The 25,409-nt window shown below is 37.1% G+C and overlaps 1 protein-coding gene and 1 non-coding gene across 2 annotated transcripts; one reads left to right on the top strand and one right to left on the bottom strand.

Moving 5' to 3' along the window:
• The first annotated feature begins 906 nt into the window (after positions 1-906).
• LOC145030844 (protein NUCLEAR FUSION DEFECTIVE 4-like) lies at positions 907-2,934 on the top strand. Its single transcript, XM_078979276.1, has one exon. It carries the CDS (start codon positions 992-994, stop codon positions 2,819-2,821), a length of 1,830 nt encoding a protein of 609 aa, XP_078835402.1. The 5' UTR covers positions 907-991; the 3' UTR covers positions 2,822-2,934.
• A 15,782-nt stretch (positions 2,935-18,716) lies between these two features.
• LOC145033185 (small nucleolar RNA R71) lies at positions 18,717-18,824 on the bottom strand. Its single transcript, XR_013677422.1, has one exon. It is a non-coding gene; the product is annotated as a small nucleolar RNA R71 (small nucleolar RNA).
• Positions 18,825-25,409: the final 6,585 nt, after the last annotated feature.

Genomic DNA, 25,409 nt, shown 5'->3' with positions numbered 1-25,409 from the left:
AAATTTATTATTTTCTTTATAAATCTAATTTATTATGGTTATTAGTTTACTCAATTTCTCCAATATTTTTTCATTAAAATCAATATGAAAGCATATCGTAGCAATAATGATTGATAGGCTTAATTTCATAAGTAATCTTATATGGTGATATTTTTCTTTAAAAGTTGTTTTTTTTTTATTTTCATTTTTTGGAAAAATGAAAATAAACTTTTTTTTTAAATGGTTGGATTAGCTGTTATAAGTTAGCATCGCGAAATTGTTAAACGCCAGGGTTAGAATTTAACACCTTCAATTTAACAGACAAAACTTCTACCAAATTGGTCAGTCGCACTCAGGCAAGGCCTTCCACTTTTTTTTTTTTTTTTTTTATTTAAAAAAACCTTCAAGCTTTTTATTGTTTTCCGAAAAACATGTTTTTTTCTTTTAAAATAATACCCTAACATTTTATAAATATTTATTAAAAAAAATTCCTAAAATAATCGTATCGAAAAAAAAAAAAAAATACAAAGTTTTTGTCAACCAAAAATATAAAATAAAATTTTAATTCGAAAAAACCCACTATGTAAAATGTTTTATGAGATTAACCTAATCTTTTTTCGAAAGAATTTATTCATAAATTAATTATTCCGAAGTTTTTTCTATTTTTTATATGCTTTTATAAATTTTACGAAAGATGCAAAATAAATAAATAAATAAATAAAAGCCGGTACATTAGTTTTACTAATTTTTACGAAAAGGTTCTTGACATTCCATGATAATTGGACACATCAATCGTCGATGATTGCGATATACTTTGAATTTATCTTTGATTCCTCTTCACTTCCCAATCCAAATACAGAAGTAGGTCCACTTCAAAGTCAACAAAACAATTTGTCTACAACATGAATAGTGTTATAAATGGATGTGACACAACACCATATTCATCACTCTCTCGTATGCACATCTCAACTCCCACATATTTTCTATCCACGAAAACCAAAATATCGAACGCATGGTGGTGGCTCAGCCTTCTCGTTCTGGTTCCTCCGGTGGTGGTGGAGGGATGACCAATATTGCTAGCTTCGGTCTCCATGTCGTCACAGGGCGGTGGTTCATGGTGTTCGCCTGCCTTCTCATCATGTCAGTCGCCGGAGCTACTTACATATTTGCTATATACTCCGGCGACATCAAATCCTCCCTTGGGTATGATCAAAGCACCCTTAATCTCCTTAGCACTTTCAAAGACTTGGGTGGCAATGTTGGAATCATCTCCGGGTTAATTAACGAAATCTCACCACCGTGGGTGGTGCTCCTCCTTGGCGCCGGCATGAACTTCTGTGGGTACTTCATGATTTGGCTGGCAGTCACCGGAAAGATCGCAAAACCACCGGTTTGGCAAATGTGTTTGTTCATTTGCATAGGTGCAAACTCACAAACATTTGCTAATACAGGAGCTTTAGTCACTTGTGTACAAAACTTCCCAGAAAGTCGTGGGGTGGTTTTGGGACTTTTGAAGGGTTTTGTAGGGTTAAGTGGCGCGATTATCACTCAACTATATAATGGCTTTTATGGGCATGATCCAAGATCACTTATCTTGTTCATCGGATGGCTTCCAGCAGCTGTCTCCATAGTTTTTCTTCGAATTGTTAGAATCTTGAAGGTTGTTCAACAGTCAAATGAGCTAAAAACTTTCTATAATTTTTTATATATTTCATTAGGGTTAGCAGGGTTTCTTATGATTATAATCATAACTCATAACAAGCTACACTTTTCGGAGGCAGAGTATGCTGCCACAGCTTCCGTTGTTGTGGTTCTACTCTTTGCCCCTATTGGTATCGTGTTCAAGGAAGAATTCAAGCTTTGGAAAAAGAATCAGGAGGTGGTTCATCATCATTTTCCGGTGAAGGTAATAACCGAGAATCCAACCACAAGGAATGACCTTGTCACGCCACCGCCACCACCGCCGGAGAAAGAAGTTTCTTGCTGGAAAACCGTTTTTGCTCCACCGGAAAGAGGAGATGATTTCACTATCTTACAAGCGGTTTTTAGTATCGACATGTTGATACTATTCACCACCACCACCTTCGGCGTTGGCGGCACTTTGACGGCGATTGACAACCTGGGTCAAATCGGGCGGTCTCTCGGGTACCCAAGTACGAGTATCACCACCTTCGTGTCTCTCGTGAGTATTTGGAATTATCTGGGTCGGGTCACATCCGGTTTTCTTTCGGAAATCCTTTTAGCAAGGTATAAATTTCCACGCCCATTAATGCTCACAATCGTCCTTTGTGTTTCTTGTGTGGGACATGTCATAATTGCCATGGGAGTACCAAATGGGCTCTACGTTTCATCGATCATAATGGGTTTTTGTTTTGGAGCTCAATGGCCATTGATTTTCGCAATCATATCTGAAATATTCGGGTTGAAATACTACTCTACTTTGTACAATTTGGGTGGTGGCGCAAGCCCCGTCGGAGCTTACATCCTTAATGTGGTGGTCGCCGGTGCACTTTATGACAAAGAGGCAGAAAGACAAATGAAAGCGAAGGGATTAGAACGAGAACATGGGAAAGATCTAACGTGTACAGGAGTTGACTGTTATAAATTGTCTTTCCTTGTTATAACTGGTGCGACAGTTTTTGCAGCTTTTATTTCGTTTATTTTAGTGATAAGAACAAGAAAATTCTACCGAAGTGATATCTACAAGAAGTTTCGGGAGGCAAGAGAGGCGGCAACCGCTCATACTGAGATGGTGGTGTCACCGGTAACCACCGTAGAACCACCGATGCCATCACAACCACCTCCACTGGAAAGAAAGAGAACGGAAGAAGACGTAAGTTGAGATATATATAGCGTGTTGTTATACTGTAAGAGGAAAAGATTAAGAATGAGACGCAATGTATTGTAATATATAAACCACGTTGAATTCCAATACAGTAGGAATCTATTTACGAAGTGATATTTTTATGCTTGTATCATTTCTATTAAAGCCAAGTATTGTGGAATATTATGTCCTAAGGAGAATTATTTTTTTTTTTTTTTTTTTTTTTTTTTTGCAAAATAATTAATAACCAAGTTTTCATAAACATTCATTCATTAGAAATAATTTAATTTCATCAGTATTATGGTTTCTTTAATAAATCTAAATCAAGTTAGTTTATACCGTATACGGAAGGAACAAACAAAACCTAACCAATAGATATACCAATTTGTGAGAAGAGAAATCCATCGATTTTGAGGTTTGGAATGAATTGGACAACATAGTTAATGCTGGAAAACAAAAGATCAATAATTGATATGCCAAATGTTTGTTGTATTATTATCGATAGTAAATGAGACAAAGAAAGTTTGATTTCGACAATAATCTATCTTTATTCTATTATCATTATTATTATTTGTTTTTTGTTTGTTTGTACCCGAGACATAATTTTATTAAAACCCACAAGTGATACATAGTTAATGCTAGATAACATATGACGTGTTTGATACAGAGTTTTTGGAAGCATTTGAGAGTTTTTAGTTTTTAACTTTTGACAAAACGTTTCAGTTTAAACAAAAAGTTTTGTTTGACAATATGAGCGTTAAACATTTAGTTTAAACAAAACGCTCTAATTCTAAAGGCTGCTTCATGTAGTATTTAGCAAAACGCTACTGAGTTTTTGAAATTAATCTTTATAATTACCCTTAAAATATATTTATATATTTATTTATTTTCAATCAATTGTTCTTTTATTAATTTTATATATTTCAAAAACTTTCAGCTATTTTTGTCAAACATTCATATAATAAATAAAAGCTACAACTTCCTGCTACCCGCTACACGTTACCAGCTAACAACTACTTTTGTCAAACACACCCATTGTCTATCTTTCTCTCAACGAAATAAATACCATTGGGTATAACATTTTTGTAGGAAGGATAAAATCCTTTTAAATCATGTACTTTCCCTCTTTATAAAAGGAAACTGACCTATATATAACATTTTTTCCTGGTATACACCAATTTATGCTTTTAAATCATTATACAAAGAAAAACAAGATTCACTTACACAAATGGTCCTTGTGGTTTCGGGTATTCTGTGTGTTTGGTCTCTAATTCTTTTTCTTAATTCGGACTGTGTCTAATATGTAATTTTGTTGCGTGTTTGGTCCATAGCAGACGTATTGCCCTTAATGGTATACTTTTATTTTTTAGTTCTTTCTTTATTATTTTAATTATTATTAAATAAAGTAAACTATTAATATATTTTTTGAAAAAGAACCTGCTCCACCTTAAATCCTTTTCTGGTTCCTCTTTTAGTGCCGACATCACATCTAGTGATCATCTCGAAACACAATTTCAGTTCTTCGGCCAAAATCGAATATGCTACTCAGATTTGAAACCAAAATCGAACCAACAACTCAAACCCAAACCTAAATTCAAAATCAAACATGCATTTCAAGCTCAAATCCATAACTAAAATCCCAGTTGTGACCACCATCATGCACCCTTCTGAAATATTTAGGCGCCTAATATGAATTGTTGGTTCTCCAAGTTTCTTCCTTAAGATCAAACAAAATTAAAACTAAAATGAAACCTAAAACAATCCTACTAAAATCAAATCCACGTAGGTCGTGTAGATACAGTGGTCTAAAGATGATTGCATATCCAATGAAGAGTCGTTGAAATTTTCAAAGACTGAAAAGGATTTCAGCCAAACTCGGTAAAATGAGAACCTACAAATTGAATGTCCGACAAAAGAAATTGGATCTGAAAAGAGGCACTGGCATGGGTGGTGACATTTATGGCTGGAGCAGCAAATGCAGGTGGCGTCGATTTGTACTATTTGATTGTGCGCTCGTCGATTTTATGGTGGTGGAACCCTAACACCACCAACACTGGTCCAGAGGTCGATGATGGTCCAAGCAACAGTGCTAGATCGCTAATACGACCTCCGATGTAACGATTAAGCAGTGGTGTGGTGCGCTATTCAGCGGTCTCCGACGGCAGAGACGTACAGTGTTCGGTATCACCCCTTCTTTCTCGATCAAGGTTCAAGAAGGCAATGGTGTTAACAGAGGAGTGGTCATTATGCTTGTCGGTGAGAGAATATGAGGTGGTTATGAGCTTTCCTAGCGAAGATAGGGGAGGAAGGAGAAAGGAATGTGTAACATGGGTAGCAGATGGTCAATGATGATGATTAAGAGACATGGGAAGGGTGAAAGTAATGGTGGGACCGATAAAATCTTTTTACTTTATTTATAAATAATTAAAATAATAAAAAAAATTAAAAAAAACTATAACATTAAGCGCAATACAATCTTTTTAGGCCCGGTAGGCACCAAACGTGCAACAAAATGACGTCTTACAGACTGTCCGAGTTAACAAAAAAAATTAGGGACCAAGCGTGAAGATTACCCCAAACCATAGGGACGATTCGTGTATGTAGCACCAGAGTCGCTAGGTATATGTTATTATTTCATTCTATGTTTAATTCAACTAAAAGGTGTTGGAGGGTTGCAAGTATGCTAGGCGTACACTAGGTACACACATCGTACTCCTTGTACGTGCATCATTGGGGGATCCCCAATGTACGATAGGTGGAAATATGTGTATGTTGGACATAATCAAGCAAGGGGAAAACCTTAACTTTTAGGGTTTGGACCCTATTTAAAGACCTTAAGTCCCTCAAGTCCTTTTCCCTCTCAGTCGCCACTGCCCTTTTAGTGCAAATCTGCTACCCTAACCTCCTTATGTTCATTTTGAGTTTGCCTTGAGTGTTTGTAGTGTCCTTTGGTGGTTTTGAATGAAAATGAAGTTTGGTAGGAAGCAAAAAAGAAGAAGGACTTTGTAGATCCAGAGCTTTTGCACCATTTCCATCCTAATGAAGGCATAAAGTTTGAACCTTGATAATTACAAGCTTAGATCTAGGTTTAGGGTAGAATGTGGCATCTTTTGGTCCCATAGTGAAACACTCCAAAAATACGGTCCAAAATTTTCGTTTTTAAAACATTAATAAAACCATAATTTATAAATTGGTATAAATAAAATCATAAACCATGTGTCTCCAAACATCACATCAAATGTTGTATCAAATAATATGAAAAAATATCAGAGTCTAAAACGCCCCAGGCTGAACTATGGCGTGTGCGCTGCAATCATCCTGAGCCCTTCCCTTTACTAGTGGAAGTACCTGAAAACAAAACTGTAAACCGTCAGCACGAAGCTTTGTGAGTCCCTCCAAGCTACCACATACTATACACATAATCAAATATTGGGCCCAACCCACTGCATCGGGCCCCACCCAGCATCGGGTCCTGCCCGACATCAAACCGTGGTTAGGCATAACTTGGGCTTAGCCCGTGCATCGAGCCCCGCCCAACATCAGACCGAAGTCTGGTATACATATCATGTCAACAATCATAACATAAATGATATTGCTATATTTATACATATTTTTAGGCAATATTTATTTATATTTTTATTAATATTTTGGTTATTCGCATAGAATTATGGTACTTATAGCGATAAATTTTTGTTTGCAGCCAAAGTGAAGCATTTTCGAAGAAAGGGACCAAAATGGACAAAGCATGAAACTATGAAGGCTTAAAAGAAGAAAGATAGGAATCCAACAATAATTCGCACTCACGACGTGAGAGTTGAAGGCTCACGACGTGAGTGAAGTAATCTAGAATATATGCATCCGGATGGAAGAGTCCTTATATAGCACAGATAGATACGTGCTCATGACGTGCGACGTTATTTCTTATGACGTGAGGCTGGAAAAATTAGAAATTATAAATACTCTTGGCCATTACAATTGGGAGGACTTTTTGGCTGATATAAGGCAAACCCAGAGATGATTTTGAGAGGAGAAAAAGTTCTACAAAGATTTTTATCACCTAAGGAGAGAAAAGTACATCATTAGTTTATTTATTTGATACATTCAGTATGACTTCTATTATGATTTATTGTAGTTTATCTGTGGCTATAAGCAACTGAATCTAGCTACTCTTGTTTAGCTAGATGAAGTTTCTAACTTATGATTTAGCTTATTGATAATGGATTTATTTAGTTGGTAACTTGCTTGTGTTTCATTTGTTACTACCTAGCATGTTAATATTTGTTTCTTTACATGCTTGAATTCATGTTCTGTGTAGCTTAGTGATTTTTAAAATTACATGAACTTGAAATCTAGTGATTTAGTGAACATTAAATTGCTAGAGCTAGGATTGATGAAAATCTTAGATAGTAATTGAAGTAAATAAATTTATTTGTGCTAGAGAACATAAATTTTGACCATAATTATGTTTGCCTAATTTTACATAGCAAATTCATAATCTACAACTTATTATGTGTTCGATTGTGTGTGACCATACATAGTTTTACATGAATTAGTTTAATATTGGTAAATTTAGACTTAAATTACTAATACAATAATAACCAACTTGATAATCCATAATTATTAGCTAACCATAAAGAAGAAGCGGATTCGAACCAAACAAGAGTGTTTTTAGTAATTGATTGAATTTCGAGACTTAAGTTCATCTGGTCTTGTAAAATCAAATAAAAATCCCAACTTTGTTGATAATTTAGGTTTATCTAATAGTAGATAGGTTAACTAATCAATATCATTCACTGAGATCGACACCCGGCTTACCCGACTATTCTATAATTTTGACTAGGTACACTACCTAGGTGCAATTAGATAGTTAAGGTAGTTAGGTTACAAGTATTCAAATTAGGTGTAGCTATTTGTACGCATCAAGTTTTTTGCATCGTTGCCAGGGACCGGCTTATTTGATAGTTTATTTATTTGCTCTAGATAAATCGATCCTTTTTGTGGGGTAAAACCTACAAAAAGTTACTATTTACAGCTTAGTTTTTACAGTACTAACCTCACGGCACGAGCCGTAAGCTCAGGACGTGAGTTCAGTAGTTTCTCGTTTTTTTTTTGTTTTTCTTTTCTGTTTGCTTTTTTGCGACAACATGAGGTGGTAACCTTTACCACATCGTGGTGACCAATCAGTAGGAAGTTTTTATTTACCTTTTGTTCAATTTTACGTTTTTATTTTGTTCGTTTTGCAGGAGTTCATGACAAAAGGTTCCAACATACCTTTGGTGCCACTACTTGAAGATCCAGAGTCGGCCCCTAACAAAAAGAAGGATAAGAACGTGAAAGACGATCAAACACCAAAGAAGACATCTTTACAAGAATTCAAGTCAATATTCTCAAAGAAGTCGGGGAAGAAAACGGAAGAGTCGAGTTCATCTTCAAAAAACAAGAGCATGGTTGAAAACAATGATCAAATACCTTTCCTAACCGAATCCGAGTACGACTACAAGATCGAGTTTGGACTTTATACGAGTGACCCTAAGAACAAGCCAAGAAACGAGATGGCAAACATTAAAGAAATGTCAATGGGAGCTTATAAGAAGCGAATTCGAGATGATGTTGGTCCAGGTTTAGTACAACCAACGATACCTGCCACTGCCACATTCGAGCTGAAGGGACACATCCTGACTGCACTTAAGGATATCCCATCTAGATGAGGTTAACGACTGTGACAACTATCAATTCAGGTCATTCTCGGACTCATGCATCTTTATAAAAACCATTCATGCACAACATGCCATCGCCTAGTAGTATAAATTAGGTCAAAAATCTTGCATAAACTAGGATCCAACTAAGATCTATGACTAATAGACTTGACTCTTACGATTCTAGTAAGTTGCTTAACTACAATAGGAAATGCCAATACCATAATTAGAATGAAACTTCAAACTTTGTTACAATTGAAAAAGGGTATGAAACCCTAAAAATAAATTAAAATATTCTCATTACATTTCAATATGATGGTGAATATCAAACAATGTCCCAAAAACCCTAAAGAGCCAAAAATTCAAATTTATAAACATTAAAGCTTAAAAACTTTATAAAAGTTTGGGTTGTTACATGATATTTTTTGGTGGCTTATATCATTAGCTTATTTGAAGATCATTGTGACTTGGAGGGGGAGCTCTTCAAAGACAAGAAGTGATTCAGTTTCTTTGTTATGAAATGGGTTTTTATGGCGGGTTTGGTTTTCATGAAGATTCTTTGGGATTACATTCGAAAATGAAGTTTAAAGACATTACTTCAGTGCTTGATTTATATATCCTAGAGCCCGTGATTGAAGACTATTAAAGAATCAAGATTCGTGGATTGCTTCATATATTCCTCGTTGCAGATCTTTTTATTTGCTAGATGCTTGTTTTGGAAGTTAAAGCATTGTCATCCATTCCATACTTTGAGGGGGAGATTGTAGGTTTCAAAGCACTCCATGGATGATGGCAATGGGCCCCTTTGATGAATTCTAGGTTAAAAGCCCAAGACTTGTCTTTTTCCTATAAATAGTCATGTATTATTCACAATTAGGGTTAAGAGTGAGGCAAAATGTAGCCGCCACGTTGTGAGGTTTCTTGTAGAGTTAGATTCTTATTTTCTTAAGTGTAATTTGTCCCTCACAATTCAATAAATCGATTGATCATTCGACATAATCTTCATATTTGTGTTTGTTCTTATTTTCCGCATCTTGTTCATCAAATCTTAATTAGGGTTTTAATCCCAACAAGTGGTATCAGAGCGGGTCTTTGAAGATCTATTGATTTTTGAAGTGTCGGTTCTTGATTTGGTGATTTTCTCCACATATATCGAAGATTATTGGTGTTTTGGCGGTATGGAATCAAAATTCTGTTCAAGTTACTGTGCATGGAGATTTATGTTGTTCATCTATTGTTCATCTGATATTTTTTTAAATCTGATTGATTTTTATGTTCGTTTGGGATTAAATTATTTGCTTAATCCCAAATCAATTAATTCCTTTGTTTAAGCCTTTGAATCCGATCGTATTTAGTTTTGCTTTGGCCCAAATGTTCAGTCCATCACTGTTCCTAAATCGAGTATCTGGTGATAATCCACATCCAGTTTTTCTTTGTCCCTAATATTATACTCGAGTTCGTGTGTGCATCATCTGCTTTATGTATCGATTGCTATTACTCAGTTCATCCGTTTAATATCTTCTGGTCTATCAAAGATTAACAATCGGTGCTTGTATCATTGTTATTTCTCATGAATCGATTTTTGGGTTGTTCTAATCCAAGATAACATTTTTATCGGTTTTCTCATTCCTATTCTTACAGTCATTTTGATTTTACAATCTGTATTGATCTTTGAAAATTACTGATGAATTGTAAAATAAATCGATATTTGGAAAATCGATTGGGTTTTTGTTGAATGCAATCTTTGAAGTTTTATGATGAATAAATGCCGATCGGTTGAACTAGATTGTATCTTGATTTGGATAGTCAAACCAGAAAAAAAAAGTCAAAATCAAAACCATTTGAAATCTGGATGATGGAATCGATATGGATGTGTTCGATTCTTGAACAATATTCGGAATTTATGTCGAGTTAGAATCTGTGAAATCGGTATCGGTATTTCTTTTGGATGGGTTCAGAACTAGAACATAATTCAGTAGTGTTATGTGGACTGTTAGGAATCGGAACTCAGTTTTCTGATCGGAATTGGTTTTGTATATGGAACCTTATTGTCAAGCGAGTCTCGCGATCGGAACTTAAATCAATTGGACCATCTGTTCAGAACTAGCTTGATTCGGAATTGTGAAGTGAAATGGCTTGATTCAGAATCAGAGTTGTTGTTGACTCGCAATTGGAAGTGTGATTGGGTTCATGTGTTGCACTTGGAACGAAAGGGCTTGAAGCGAATGTAGAGTGAGAATAATAAGCGAACCTGTTAGTGGATTCGCCTTGGGGTAAATGCTGATGATCTTGGACCGAACTTGGAACAACAAACTTGGGTTCGCTTGTTAATGGTTGGAGCGAACGGAGGATGAACCGAAAGCGAACTTGTGCTCGGACCGAACATGGTTTCGGTTCAATGAACCTGGAGCGAACCTAGGTTCGGTTGCTTGTGCTTAAAACAAAAGTGACTCAGATTCGCGTTTTTATGCTTGGAAATGATGGAATTGAATGGAATCATATTTGTGGTTTGGCTTGAAATCATGTTCCAATCGTTGTGTTCATTCATCTGAATGTAAATGGGGAAGATGACTTAATGTTTCATTCTTGGTCCCTACCACTTCAAGAATATGATGATCTGGTCCCTATACTTTTCATGCATTGGCAGTTTTGGACTATTTCCACATTTCGTTACATATAAAGGGGTATATTGATGTTGTATTACCATTCCAGCCCCTGAGTTTCTGGAAAGTGACAGTTTCGGCCCAATATTCAGAAAAGTTTACTACATTGAGGGCCGGTGAACAATTTTGGATTTTTCAACGCTAATATTTTTTCGTGAACAGCAAAATAATGATTCTGTCAAGTCTTGGCGGTTCGGAAAGTCATTTTTCGTGATAACGTCAAAATTTTCACGACTTTTTCGGATTTTATACTTCGTTGTGTATATCATTTTGTCGCGGGGGAGCTTAGTAAATTTTTATCCATTCAAGATCATTCTCATGACCATTTGAAGGCTTTATAATCATGTTCTTGATTATAAATCGGGGGAGAATTCGGTATGGCCATTCAAAATTGGATTTGTGACTTTCCAAATTTGAAGATTTTGATAAAGCTTGTGGTAGAATTATGAAGGTAGCTTTTACAGCGGAAGTTCTTCATCGAGCTCTGCTAAAGCTTTTATAGATAAGTATCCTTTACATCGGAAGTTCTTTATCGAGCTCTTCTAAGGACTTGTTATATCTCCGACTTCTTGTATTTTCTCGATCAAGTGGCGTTACGAATTTTAAAGTTTGGGTTGTTACATGATATTTTTTGGTGGCTTATATCATTAGCTTATTTGAAGATCATTGTGACTTGGAGGGGGAGCTCTTCAAAGACAAGAAGTGATTCAGTTTCTTTGTTATGAAATGGGTTTTTATGGCGGGTTTGGTTTTCATGAAGATTCTTTGGGATTACATTCGAAAATGAAGTTTAAAGACATTACTTCAGTGCTTGATTTATATATCCTAGAGCCCGTGATTGAAGACTATTAAAGAATCAAGATTCGTGGATTGCTTCATATATTCCTCGTTGCAGATCTTTTTATTTGCTAGATGCTTGTTTTGGAAGTTAAAGCATTGTCATCCATTCCATACTTTGAGGGGGAGATTGTAGGTTTCAAAGCACTCCATGGATGATGGCAATGGGCCCCTTTGATGAATTCTAGGTTAAAAGCCCAAGACTTGTCTTTTTCCTATAAATAGTCATGTATTATTCACAATTAGGGTTAAGAGTGAGGCAAAATGTAGCCGCCACGTTGTGAGGTTTCTTGTAGAGTTAGATTCTTATTTTCTTAAGTGTAATTTGTCCCTCACAATTCAATAAATCGATTGATCATTCGACATAATCTTCATATTTGTGTTTGTTCTTATTTTCCGCATCTTGTTCATCAAATCTTAATTAGGGTTTTAATCCCAACATTCCTAATATCAAAATTTTTTATTAAGCAAATTATGGATTATAACCAATGAAATAAAAATTTGATTTATCAAACATTAAGCATAATTTATTAGTTAAAAACAAGATTTTTAAATAAATCAAGAATTGCTTTAATAAACACTTTTATAAAAATTAGGTTTTTATAAAAATTAAGGAGGGAGTTTTATAAAGTTTGAATTTAGGAGAGAGGAGGCTTTATGGCACTCAAAAATCTGGCCACCCTCTCCCCATGCCTCCTCTCTTCCCCACACTTCAATCATTAAAACACAATCTCCTCTCTTCCATTTCTCTCTTCACTCTCTCTCACACTCCACCCTTCCAACACTCAAACCCTCTTTCTCTCTCTCTAACTCACGAAAATCATCAGCCAAGAACACCCCTCCACACTCAAATCTTCATCCTCCAAGACTAATCTTCAAGGTAGACACGAAAATGTTTCACTTTTCCTTACTTTTCATCTTGTTTTTAAAAGGTTTTTCTTGTATTTCTCTTCCTTCTACACCATTCTTTATTAACATTCATGAACATGTTCATGAATTTAGAGTTTGATGATGATGGTGGAATCCAAGGACCAAAACCTATGTCAAACACTAAAGTTCGGATTGTTACAAGTTTTGAAGGTTCCAAGACCTTATGCTTTCAAGTATTTCTTTTAAAAACATCACTATGACAAACATATGTCCATGCATGGTCCTCAAACCGTGATGCATGTGATGAACACCAAGCTAATGAGCTTGATGATCAAAGTACATTGTTAATAGTGCATGTAAACGATTTTGTCTATAAAAATATCTAAAAGTTATTTTCTGTTCAAACCAAAATTTTTCCAGATTCCCATTAAGGTAGTATGAAGATCTGGAAAATTTCAAGAGTTTATATCATTTCTTTGATTTATTAAAATTGTTACAAGAAAACAAGGGAATAAATCACATAAAATACTTCCAGAGGTCTATAAATCCGAAATAAATTTGTGGATGACCCCTATGGTTAATAATGACCCGTCATTAAATTCCATCAATTTTTGTTGCTGTTTAATATGATTTTCGATTATATTTTTGTTTGGGTATAATAAATCACAAAACCACTTTAGAGAGTGTGAAAATTTTATCTAACAATTTTCGCAAATCTTACCTGTGGTGGTAGACTCAGAAAAATAATCTCGGAATTTTTCATCATGCCTTCCTATTTTTCCCAATTTTTGGTAATTATAATGGCCTAAAAATAGGAAAAATAGTTCTGTTTATCCAAAATTCTTGAAATTTTGCCAGAACATCATGCTGTACAGTAGGATGTTACATAAAAAGTTTGATGATTTTCTCTACTGTAAACTATTTTTCTCCTATTTTCTAAGGTTAAATACACTTAAATACACTTAAATACACTTAAATACTCAAAACCGGATTATACAATATGAAAACCACTTTTGGTAATTTTCCCAGATTACTTACACTGTAAATGATGTTACAAAATTTTTTGGTAATTTATTGTAACTGTTTGTTATTTATTCTTCAATTAATGATTATTTAAGGGGATAAAACAAGGAAAAATAGAAATACCCACTGAAAAATATCTTTTATATTTTTCCAAGGCTATTGATGTATAATAACAGTTAAATAAAAAGTTTGAGTAATTTTGGAAACTGTTTTCTATTTATTCCAATTTTTATTGGAATAAATGCTCAAAAATCATAAAATATAATTAAACAGCTTGGAAATCCATTTTTATATTTTTCTCAACTTAGTAATGTGTAATAACAGTAAAATAAAAAGTTTGAGAATTTTTATCCTTTGAATGCTATTTTTCGTGAATTTATGTTGTTATAAAGGCTTAAAAAATTGGAAAATAGTTAACCATATCAAAAATTCAAGGAAAATTTTCTGGAAAACCTCTATTGTATTTAGAATAAAAAATACAAGGTTTGACAATTTTTGGAAACTATTTGATAATATTTTACATTTTTAGGAATTTAAAACACATTTAAATGTGTTGAAACACCCTTAAATTTATATTACTAAATCTGGAAAATTAATATCCCAAAGTTGTATTAATCGCATAACTTGTAGAATTTCATCATTTTAGAAAAAGTGTAACCAATTAATATAAAATCCAATATTAGAACACAAATTGGCATTTCACTATATGTAGATTTTAGTATATTAGCATTAGATTTCGACATGGAAACTCATTAGTGTGTGTTTGATGTCGTAGGATCCTGGTATTAAGACGTTGGTGTATTTCGAGGCACCACTTGTATCTACTCGAAACATTGTGAGTATTCACGCACTCCCCTACTTTCAATTTTTATGTTTTGGGGTGGAAAAGCATGTCCATAAAAACTATTATTTGCATGTTGTATTTAAATTGATTTGTATCAAACATGATTGCTATTGTATTGCTATGTCTCTCTATGTATGTCTATGCAACACGGAACATGAGAACTTATCGTACTAAGGCCCTTCCCTTATCTCTAACCATTAATTCTTTGAGCCAATGGTCATTATGGATAGCGCTATTAGGAATTGACAACTCACTCGCCCTATTGCTGGAGTGCATGATACTATATTCATCTATGGAACGATAAGCATAGATCTTGATAGGGCTTCAATCATAGGTTTGGTTGAGACTCATTGTTTGCTCATACACATACAAACTCGTTTCTCGTTATAGCAATAAACTTGTATCAATTATAGCAATCAACTTCGTTTCTCATTAAAGCAATGTACTTGTATTTACGAAAAGCCTTATTTCAAGCTCGATTTTATAAACTTGTGAACTCACCAACTATTTTCATAGTTGATGCTCGTTTTACATGCTTTTTCAGGAAATAATTAGTAAGTGGATATAAAGATTCATCATCATAGAGCATGCTGCATCGTGTTGAAGTTATATTTTGAACAATGTTATTTTGGAAAAACTTGTACTTGTTTCTTTTAAGCTATGGGTTGTAAACTTTTGAATATTGCTATGGTGATGTATCTTTATCTTTTGCAATGAAACCGTTATCGCTGTCATATCTTGCGTTTCCGCTTTAGCGGGGTGTGAAAACGACATTGTTGACTACTTCAATGTCCCGAATGTTAACAGAGACACCATCTTACTAAGGATGCTACCAGTCACTTTGAAGGGAGCTGCAAAAGACTAGTTGAAAGCACTTCCTATTGTTACAATCACTACTTGGGCTCAAGTTGTAATATCCCAAAATTCAAGGCCCAATTTTTTTTTTTTTAATTAAGTATTGCGTAAAACCGATCAATATAAAAACTTTCATAATAATATCTCATTTCAAAACCAAAGTGTCAATAATCAAAACAGAGTATTATAAAACCATATCAAAGTGAAATCCCAAAGATCTTGTGTGCGGAAAACATAGTGTGATGTGCTGCAACCAAGCCAAGTCCTCTCCTTTGTAACAAAGTACCTGAAACACATAACACATAACACGATAAGCATGCATGCTTAGTGAGTTCCCCCAAAATACCACGCACATATAATTAGCCACTCGAGGCTAAAACTTAATGAGACCTTCCGGTCAATGTGTCTCAGTAGGACCTTCCGGTCCCACAACTTCGGTAGACCTTTCGGTCATACTTTGATGACCTTTCGGTCCAATACTCTGATGACCTTTCGGTCCATACTCTGATGACCTTCCGGTCCATACTCTGATGACCTTCCGGTCCAAACCCTACAAGCTCATAGCATACAGATATCACATAGATAAGAACATATATAACATTAAAAAAATGCATAATACCATGTAGACAAATGCATAATATCACATAGACAAAATGCATAATATCACATAAACAAATTGCATAATATCACATAACTCATGTAAGCACATAAGACCTTCCGATCCTGACTCTGTAGACCTTCCGGTCGTACTCTGTTGACCTTCCGACCCAACTTTGTTGACCTTCTGGTCCAAACCCTATCGACCTTCCGGTCCGAACCAGGCAAGCTCATATCATGGCATATCACATAAATCATATATCATATCACGTATAAGCATACCAAGATAATTATCACAAATACACTTATCTACCAGTCACTCCTGTCGGTGGGCTGACATTGTGGCCTTAGACCGACCCCTACTGGAAGGTAACTCACCTCACACCGTTGACTAAACCCCATATGCTGGATGATAGATTCCCGAACTGTCAACACCAAAATAAGAGCTAATTAATAATTGGGTTCCACTACATAACCATAAGTTCGTACTTTGGGTAATTACTACATTACCCCTTGCTTGGCTTTATTTAAGCCCAAGGCCCAAACCATAAGCCCAAAGTGAAACTAGGAATCAAGGCCCAACATATGGCTTAATTTTCCAAATTGGGCCCAACCTTTAAAAGGTCTTACCCTAAGGCCCAACCATTAATTCTAGTCCAAAAAATTGGCATTTCAATGGCCCAATGTCTCATAATCATCTATGCCCAACTATGGCCTAACTTTTCAAATTGGGCCCGACCCCTCATATGGGTCTTACCCAAAGGACCATTAATTAATCTAGTCCATTTGCTTGCTCTTGGATGACTCATTTAATAGCCCAATCATCAAAGCCTAATAAAAAGGCCCAACTCAAGGCCCAAGTGAAATTAGGGTTTGTCATTAAATAATGATTAGGGTTAGGTGTCCTACTTAACCCATTAAGGACTTAATCCACTGAGGACTTAATCCATTAAGTCTAATATTGCTTAGATTAGTTTTTGCCAATGGTTGTTATTTAATATCTCTAGTTATTAAATAATTTCCGTGTGTCCCGATTAATTCCCCAAATTAAGATTTTATTGGCATTATGGTTTTTCCAACCCAAATACTAGCCTATTTATCAATTTGTCGGGCTTTATGTCAATTAGGGCTTTATTGGGCCTATTAGGCCCACTAGAATATCATTAAGCCCATTAGGGTTTTACTGGGTCAATCATGGTCAATTAAACTTTATTGGGCCCATTAGGGCTTACAAGGCCTAATAGGGTTTCAAGCACCCCAAACGAATCGATCACAACGAGGAAAAACACACCGACACCCGACACAACGGCTGGTGGTGGCAGGAGGCGGTAGCTACCACCTCACAGTGGTGGTTAGTGTTTCTTTTCATTATTCTAATCACCGTTTACAAAGTTACAATGAAAAATACCAAATTCACACACTCACACACGCACTAAAGTACACATACACGGCGACACATGGTGGCAGCCACCACCTCACGGTGGTGGTGGTGGCCATTCTTGGTTTTCCGGCCAAATAACACCATGCCTAACAGCGGTGGTTGGCTTCGAAAGAATAGGGAGGCAACATCTACAACGGTTTTGCGATGGTAGCCACCACCTTCCGGTGGTGGTGGTGGTTTTTGGTGGTTCCCAGTCAAACAGCCACACCACACAAATCTGAAACAACAGCGCCCTTAAACCCACGTGAGACATGAACTCGGCTTCCTCTTGGGTGGAAAACGGTGACTAGAGCAGCAACGCGTTGCAAAGGTGGTGGTGGTAGACCTGCGACTCTGTAACAGAAGAAGAACAGGGAAGGAAAGGGCGTCACGACTCCTACTGGTGAACGGAAATAGCAACAACTCACGTCCCCCGAATTGCTCATGGCCCCAACGACCAAGGAGCAGTCTTCGTCAGCGAAGGAAGGAATGCATCTGCGGCGTTTTTTGGTGGTTCTTGGTGGTGTATCAGCAACGGTGCTGGACGCTCCAGTACTTCTCAACTTCTCTACTCGTCGGAAATGACGTCAACGACAACAGCAAGGTGGTGTGTCGGCGGTTGGACCCAACGATGCCAATAACGGCGAAAGAGGTGGTGGAGGTGGCTGCCGACAATGAGGAAGGGGGTATGGTGGCTGCATATATGGTCCCTAGGGTTAGGGTTACGGGAACCTTAAATACCCGCTTCATAAGAAAGTTTGCCACAATAGCAACTATAGTCCCTCCCCATAATATTCTTTCAAACAAAGCCCATAATTTAACTTTTCAACCCTGCCCTCTGAAATTCTTTTCAAATCAAACCCAAAACTTACCCTTTAGCCCCTAACACCATAAAATCCTTTCATATTAAGTCTATAATTTACCCTTCATCCCTCAACTTCTAATTTTATGACAATTAGCCCCTCGATGCCTTCCTTTGATATATAATTATTCATTTTAGGGCTATTATTGATTCATTAATTTGTTTATTTATTTAATAAATATACAGGGTGTTACATAAATACGTGAGCAATTTCTAGATTAGTTTTTCCCACCATCCAATATAGCTAAACTCAAGAAGGCAATAGCCAACTTTCAGCAATAACTGGGGAAGTCCTTATACGAAGCTTGGGAGCGTTACAAGGGGGTTGTTAGGGAATTTCCCTCAACATGATCTAAATGTTCAACAAGATGTGTCTATTTTCTATGATGGGGTCAATGTAATGACAACACAAATCCTTGATTCTCAAGGGCCGTTGACAAAGAAAAATCCAAGGAAGGTCAAAGAGTTAGTTGAAGAATTCACAAGACACTCTCGTGAGTACCACAACCCAAGACAAGATGGAGCAAAAGGCAGTGGGGGTGCTTGTCACACCCCAAAACCGAGAATGGCGGAAACGTTCTAGGGTAGAGGACGGTATTTATGTATCACAACAATGTAAAGTAGTAAACAAGCAACAACATCATCCATTTGAATTAATAGTATAAATTTAATTACAAGTGTGTTCTTTCATAGTATAAAACAAAATAATGAATACTCAAAATAAAAGACTAGTCTTGACTGCTCTGTCTTCTTTAAACCTTTCATCGGTACCTGTCTTGTTTGTAACCTGAGAATACAAGGTATTTTGAAAGCGAGTGTCAGCAATAAAGCTGGTGAATTCATAAGTATTTTAATGTTATTGCTTGGAAAAGTTGTTATGAAAGACTGGTGAATGTTTGATGAAACATTTAGTATAAGTATGAAGACCCTAGAAAATCCCATATTTCCTACTAGTATTAAAAGTAGTCTTCTACCAAGACCTGACCGTTTTGAAAGTAGTCTTCTACCAATACCTGATTGGTTTGAAAGTACGCATCACTGTAAATGTGATGTTTTTTTCCCTGTTTAACTATTATTATAAAACTATAAAAGTAATAATATAATAACTTATGTTGTATCCTTTGGTACTAAGATATTCCGGTATGATCTACCTCGTCAGTTAGGTGAACGTAACACCAAATAAAGGTAACAATATAATTATATAGGTATTAGTCTACCCCGTCATTATGTGAATGTATCACAAAATAAAGGTAATGAGCTAATAACTTAAGTATTATCCTTTGGTACTAGAATAAACACGGCGTGGAAACTCACCATAAATGGATCAACCGTAGACATTCGTAGATGTGCATTTACCTTTGTTGCTAACAATCGGGTGTAGGAATAGTTAGTGCCTTAAGTATACCTATAATAGTATCAACCGTAGACATTCGTAGATGTGCATTTACCTCTGTAGCTAACAGAGGGATTAGGAGTGGTTAACCCCTTATAGTATCCTTTGGTACTAGGATAGACAGATCTAATCTAATAAAATCTACACTAATAATATGTAATAGTATCTTATCATATAGTATCTATGTAAAAGTATTTATGTAAAGGTATTCATGTAAACGTACTCATATAAGGGTATCTATGTAAATGTACTCATGTATCATGTAATGTACTCATGTATCATGTAATGTACTAGTATAGACTCATGAATGAACTGACTCTTGTGTGATTTCCCTATACTTGGAATAGTAAGTGGTATCTCCTAACTATACCTATAATAGTTACTAACATGTACGTGTATAACCCGAATTATGCCTTTGCTACCCAAAGGTACTAAACTGACTGAGGAAAACTTTTATGTCTCTATATGTATACATGATATATAACTGATAGTTAAATGACCTTCGGACGGATACCCAATACCCTACCAAACTGCATCCCAACGAGGAAAAGGAAATAAAGAGGGTTAGCCTTCCTAAGTCTTTTAAACATTATTTATATAACTATAGCTATAAATGCCTGCAATTGACAATATAAAAGCATATAAGGTGTTTTATAAAACCTCCGAAAAAGATTAATACTTAAGAAAAGATCGAGTTGATGTCTATTTATAAAACGGTTTGGAAGTATTTGTTTGACAAAAACAGTTTAAGTATAAAGGAACCTTTGTTTGAAGCACAACTATAACAGATTCAAAAAGGAAATATACAGTTTAAAAGACACTTTCTAAAAGTGTTTTAACATGTAAAAATGTCTGAGAAATCTATTTAAAGTACTCTATTTGGTGAAACGGCTAAAAGTGTAGTAAGTCCAATTGTATGTTAGTTGTAAATTACATGTGACTGATTTCATAACCAAAAAGTATAACAAAGATCTATGTGTTTTACATGGGGATAACTGTGTGTTTACTTGTATTATCCCCCTTAAAAGTGTATAAAAAGCATTTATAAAGCATTTGAAAGTGTAGATTAAAGGGGTATGAACTCATTTGATTGAAGTGGTTGATTTGAAGTAGTTGAGAGGAGAATCGAGCAGAACTTCGATAGGAAGAGTTGAAAACGCAGGAAAATCTCAGGATACTCGGGAATCTCGGGAATCTCGGGAACACAAAACCTTCCTTCAGGACTTGAAGGTGAAAACCGGGGCTTTGGGAGGGTCTCGGGGGCTTAAACCCAGAGTTTCGGCGCGAGAAAGAAGGGAACTCAGCAATGAAACCCGGAGCCCTTAAAATTTATTTATAGGGGTATTTCTGTTGTGCCACGTCCTGGCTAAGGTTGGCCACGTCGTGGGGAGTCAACCTTATCCTCTTCCATTGATTGGATGCCCTCAGTCACTTGCCGGGTTGCGGCATACTGTGCCACATCATGGAAAACCTGACAGCCTCAGATTTCGGGCTTCGAACTTGTAAAATTTCGTAACTTTCGCATACGAGCTCCATTTTCGACGTTCTTTATATGAACGTGTAGCTGAAAATACTCTATACAATTCTCGTTTAGAATTCATCGGCAAATTTTGAATTTATTTTTAACGGGCCGGGACACGAAAATTCCGTTAAAAATCCATAACTTCTTCATCCGATGTCTGTTTTCGTCATACTTTTCATCGTTGCACTACTATTGTTGAGACCTTCTATTCTCATTTAGGTTGTTTTGGCCAAAAGACTCTCGATCTCTATTTCGAGTTTTTAGCTGTTATCCGGATCTTGGAAAAATCATAACTTCTTCATACGAAGTCAGATTTGGACGTTCTTTTTATGTACGCTCGCGGTTTGATGTTATCTACAACTTTCATTTAGATATTTAAGGCTAAAAACTATTGTATTGAAACTTTGCGTTTTTAGTTTAATCGGTGTTGCCGGTTTTGTCAGGAATTTTAAAATGGTTATAACTTCTTCGTTATAACTCGGATTTTTGTGTTCTTTATATATATGAAAACCTTGTTACGATTCCTACTACTTGATTTAACCCAAATAAGATTTTAGGAAAGTTATATTTTGACCTAAATTTAACTGGTTTTATGTTACATTCTCTCTAAATATTGAGTTGTCACATCATCCCCCCGTTAGAAAGAATTTCATCCCGAAATTAGAGTTTAAGTAGAATTGATAATCATGCTACAGATAGAAGTTTTTTTTGCTCCTCGTGTTCTTAAGTGAACTCAGGTCCTCGCTTGGCATACCAACGAACCTTTCACTACCGGGATACGACTTTGCTTTTTTTTTCGTTTGACTTCACTGGTATGATAACTTCTCTTTGTCGAATGTGCGTTGAGTGTTTTTGTGGTCTGTGAGAGTATTACACCTTGTACCCTACAAGTAGTGTCTCCAGATCTTCAGAGCAATTACCATTGCTCCTGACTCATGATCATGTATTGTATAGTTAACTTCTTGCGTCTTAAGCTGTCTTAAGGTATAGGCAGTGGCCTTTCCTCTTGTATAAGAATGCAACCAAGCCCTTGGTTGGATGCATGGCCTTTCACCACGAAATATTTTATCCCCTTTGAGACGGATAATATCGGTGCGGTACACCAGGCTTACTTTAGCGTTTGGAATGCTCTTTCTTGTTTACAAACAAGTCTGGTGCTCCTCCAAGTGAGAAACTTGGCATAAAGAATCCTCTTCTGAGGAGTTCGTTAAGCTGTCTAGGAAGTTCCAGTATCTTAGTTCGAGCTAGACGATAAGGTGATTTGGCTACTGGGGTAGCCCTTGTAACTAAGTCGATTCTAAACTCGAATTGACGTTGTGGTGGTAATCTTGGTAGTTCTCCTGGAAAGGTGTTGGGAAACTCGTGTACTTTTGGGATGTTCTGAATGTCCTTCACTTCTCGGCACGTATCGGCGATGTGTGCAAGGAATGCATGTGTAACGACCCAAAATTCAAGACCAAAAATTTCTTTTAATAAAACATTACTTAAAGCAAAATCATCAATCCAAAACATAAACAGAGTATTATTTTCCAAGACACATGTTCGTTATTAGAGTAAAACATTCCCAGACTGTCTAATCAATGATGTGTGCCATGCGATCACCCCGAGCTCTTCCTTCTGCTACCGGAAGTACCTGAAACCAAAACTGAAAACTGTAAGCACGATGCTTAGTGAGTTCCCCACCCTACCACATACCATGCATAAACACATACTGCACATACTGGGCCACGCCCGCTATCTTGGGCCTCGCCCCCTGCCTCGGGCCTCACCTGCTACAACAGCCCCGCCGCTCAAGGCCATGCCTCGTTTCGAGCCCCGCTCGGATACAGATCTGTTTCACTTAGGCCTCACCTGTCACAGGGCCTCGCCCGCCAACAAATAATAAGACATAAACATATCTCAGGGCCTCGCCCGCCAGCAAATAATAACACATAAACATATCACAACACATAAGCTAAACTCATATGACTGATCCTGTCCTAAGGACTCGCCCTTGTCCTGCTACTGATGAGTCATGGAACCCCGTCCATACTCCTACTGGTAGTGAGATACAGGCCCAGCCCACTCTCACTCCTTCCCTAACTTGGGCCTCGCCCCTGTTCTGCTACTAATGACATGTGGAACCCCATCCACACTCTGCTATTGGTGAGCTACGGGACCTCGACCACACTCACCTCCCTACCAGGCACATACATGTATCACACAGACAACAAATATAATCTATCATATAAACAAATCCTTGGGCACCCGCCCACTATTAATGGACCTCGTCCTGAATATCATAATAGTATACTGTGCCTAGGGCTAACCCCCCGGACCTTCTACTCATAACTACTAGGCCGCATTGTGGCCTTAGACCCATTCACACAAAGGGAAACTCACCTGCACTGGCTGAACTTGCTGATGATCTCACTAGCTGCTGCCCGGCAACTCTCTAAACTCCTGCTCCCCTTGCTCCTCGAACTACCAATATCAAAGTAACACTGAGTCTAACTGACCCCCGAGAGACAACCAAGTCAACTCTATCCAAAGTCAAAGTCCTCATCAAGGTCAACCTCCCAAGTCAACCCTACTCGCCGATTCAACCTACTGACTCGCCGAGTTCATATATTCAGAGTCCTTCCTTTCGCGTCTCGACTCGCCGAGTCAGTCCATGACTCACCGAGTCCACCGATTTCTGAGTCCTGACCTATACAACTCACCGAGTCTCCACTCGACTCACTGATTCGAGTCTCAACTCGAAGGGTTTGGGGTTTCGCAACCTGACTCGCTGAGTCCAAGAACAGACTCGCCGAGTACAAGGCAATCTTCATCTGACTCGACGAGCTGTTCATCGCACTCATCGAGTTGCTCCTACTCTTCATGCTACTCGCCGAGTCCACTCAAAGGACTCGCCGAGTCCATTCAGATCTCTTTACATGCAGAGGACTTTTGATTCATGCATGGAGTCCAAACTGTAGATCTAACCTTCCTAAGCCTATTCCTCATGTAAATTTGCAAACTTTACATGTAGAAAAGGAGATCTAAGAAAAATACACCATAAACTAGGGTTTAAGGCAAAGAGGCTCCATAATCAACTCAAGGGAAGATACTTTATGTTGCTCAAGACCATAATATGCTTAGATCCGAAGTAGCAACTTCAGATCTAGGTTCTAACTAAAAAGGGGTAGCTAATCATGTCTAGAAAACCCCCAAAACTCACAACCATAATAGATCTAAAGGAGGGAACGACTTAATAGCTTCAATAACTCAGAAAGTTTCCCCAATCTTTAGCTCTAAGGCCAATCCTTGAAGCTTCAATGATCCCCCTTCTTCTTTTTTCCTTCAAATCACCCCAAAATGGCTTGGAAGCTTAAATGAGCAACAATGGGGCTTAGGGTTCGATGTCCTAAGTGAAAGAGGCAGTAAACGAACCCTAGGGGAGAGAATGAGACGTTTAAATAGGCTCCAAGTCCTGAATTTAGGGTTTTCCTTGCACAGACCAGACTTGTCGAGTCCCCTTGGCCGACTCGTCGAGTCGGTTACTTACTCCTCGACCCAGATCCCACTCAGACTCGCCTAGTTCCTCCTTGGACTCACCGAGTCGACCTTTAAAATTAAGGTTTTCTTTCCTTTCTTGGCCTTCCAAACTTTGGGTATTACAACTCTCCCCCACTTAAACTAAACTTTGTCCTCAAAGTTTGCTATGTTCCACCGCCTGCGGTCTGCCTCCAATACCCCACCAATTATTCTAACACCAGTTGCCTACCTCCGCTCACTCATTCAGACTAACGTCAATCCTTGCGGATAATAATCTTGGGTCAACCCTGACCCTGAACATTCTGGAAACCCAAAATAATCAACCGACAATCCTTCTTGTACTCTATGAGTACTGCAACTGAACCCATAGGGGTTCACCCCTTCTTTCCTTGCGCGATTTCCTTGCCTTCCCAAGGCAATGCTCCATAACCATCTATTTCCTTTGCTACTGTGAAGACCCTGTCTTCACCAAATCTATTACTCTCGCTACTCAAGTGGTATCAGA

The sequence above is a fragment of the Lactuca saligna genome, chromosome 2 (genome assembly GCF_052625555.1).
Source record: "Lactuca saligna cultivar CGN05327 chromosome 2, ASM5262555v1, whole genome shotgun sequence".
In the NCBI taxonomy this organism is placed as follows: domain Eukaryota; kingdom Viridiplantae; phylum Streptophyta; class Magnoliopsida; order Asterales; family Asteraceae; genus Lactuca; species Lactuca saligna.
This window is presented reverse-complemented; position numbering and strand designations above follow the sequence as displayed.

What these genes read in the sequence shown, in the direction of transcription:
- LOC145030844 (XM_078979276.1), top strand. Translation starts at nt 992, where the DNA reads ATGGTGGTGGCTCAGCCTTCTCGTTCTGGTTCCTCCGGTGGTGGTGGA.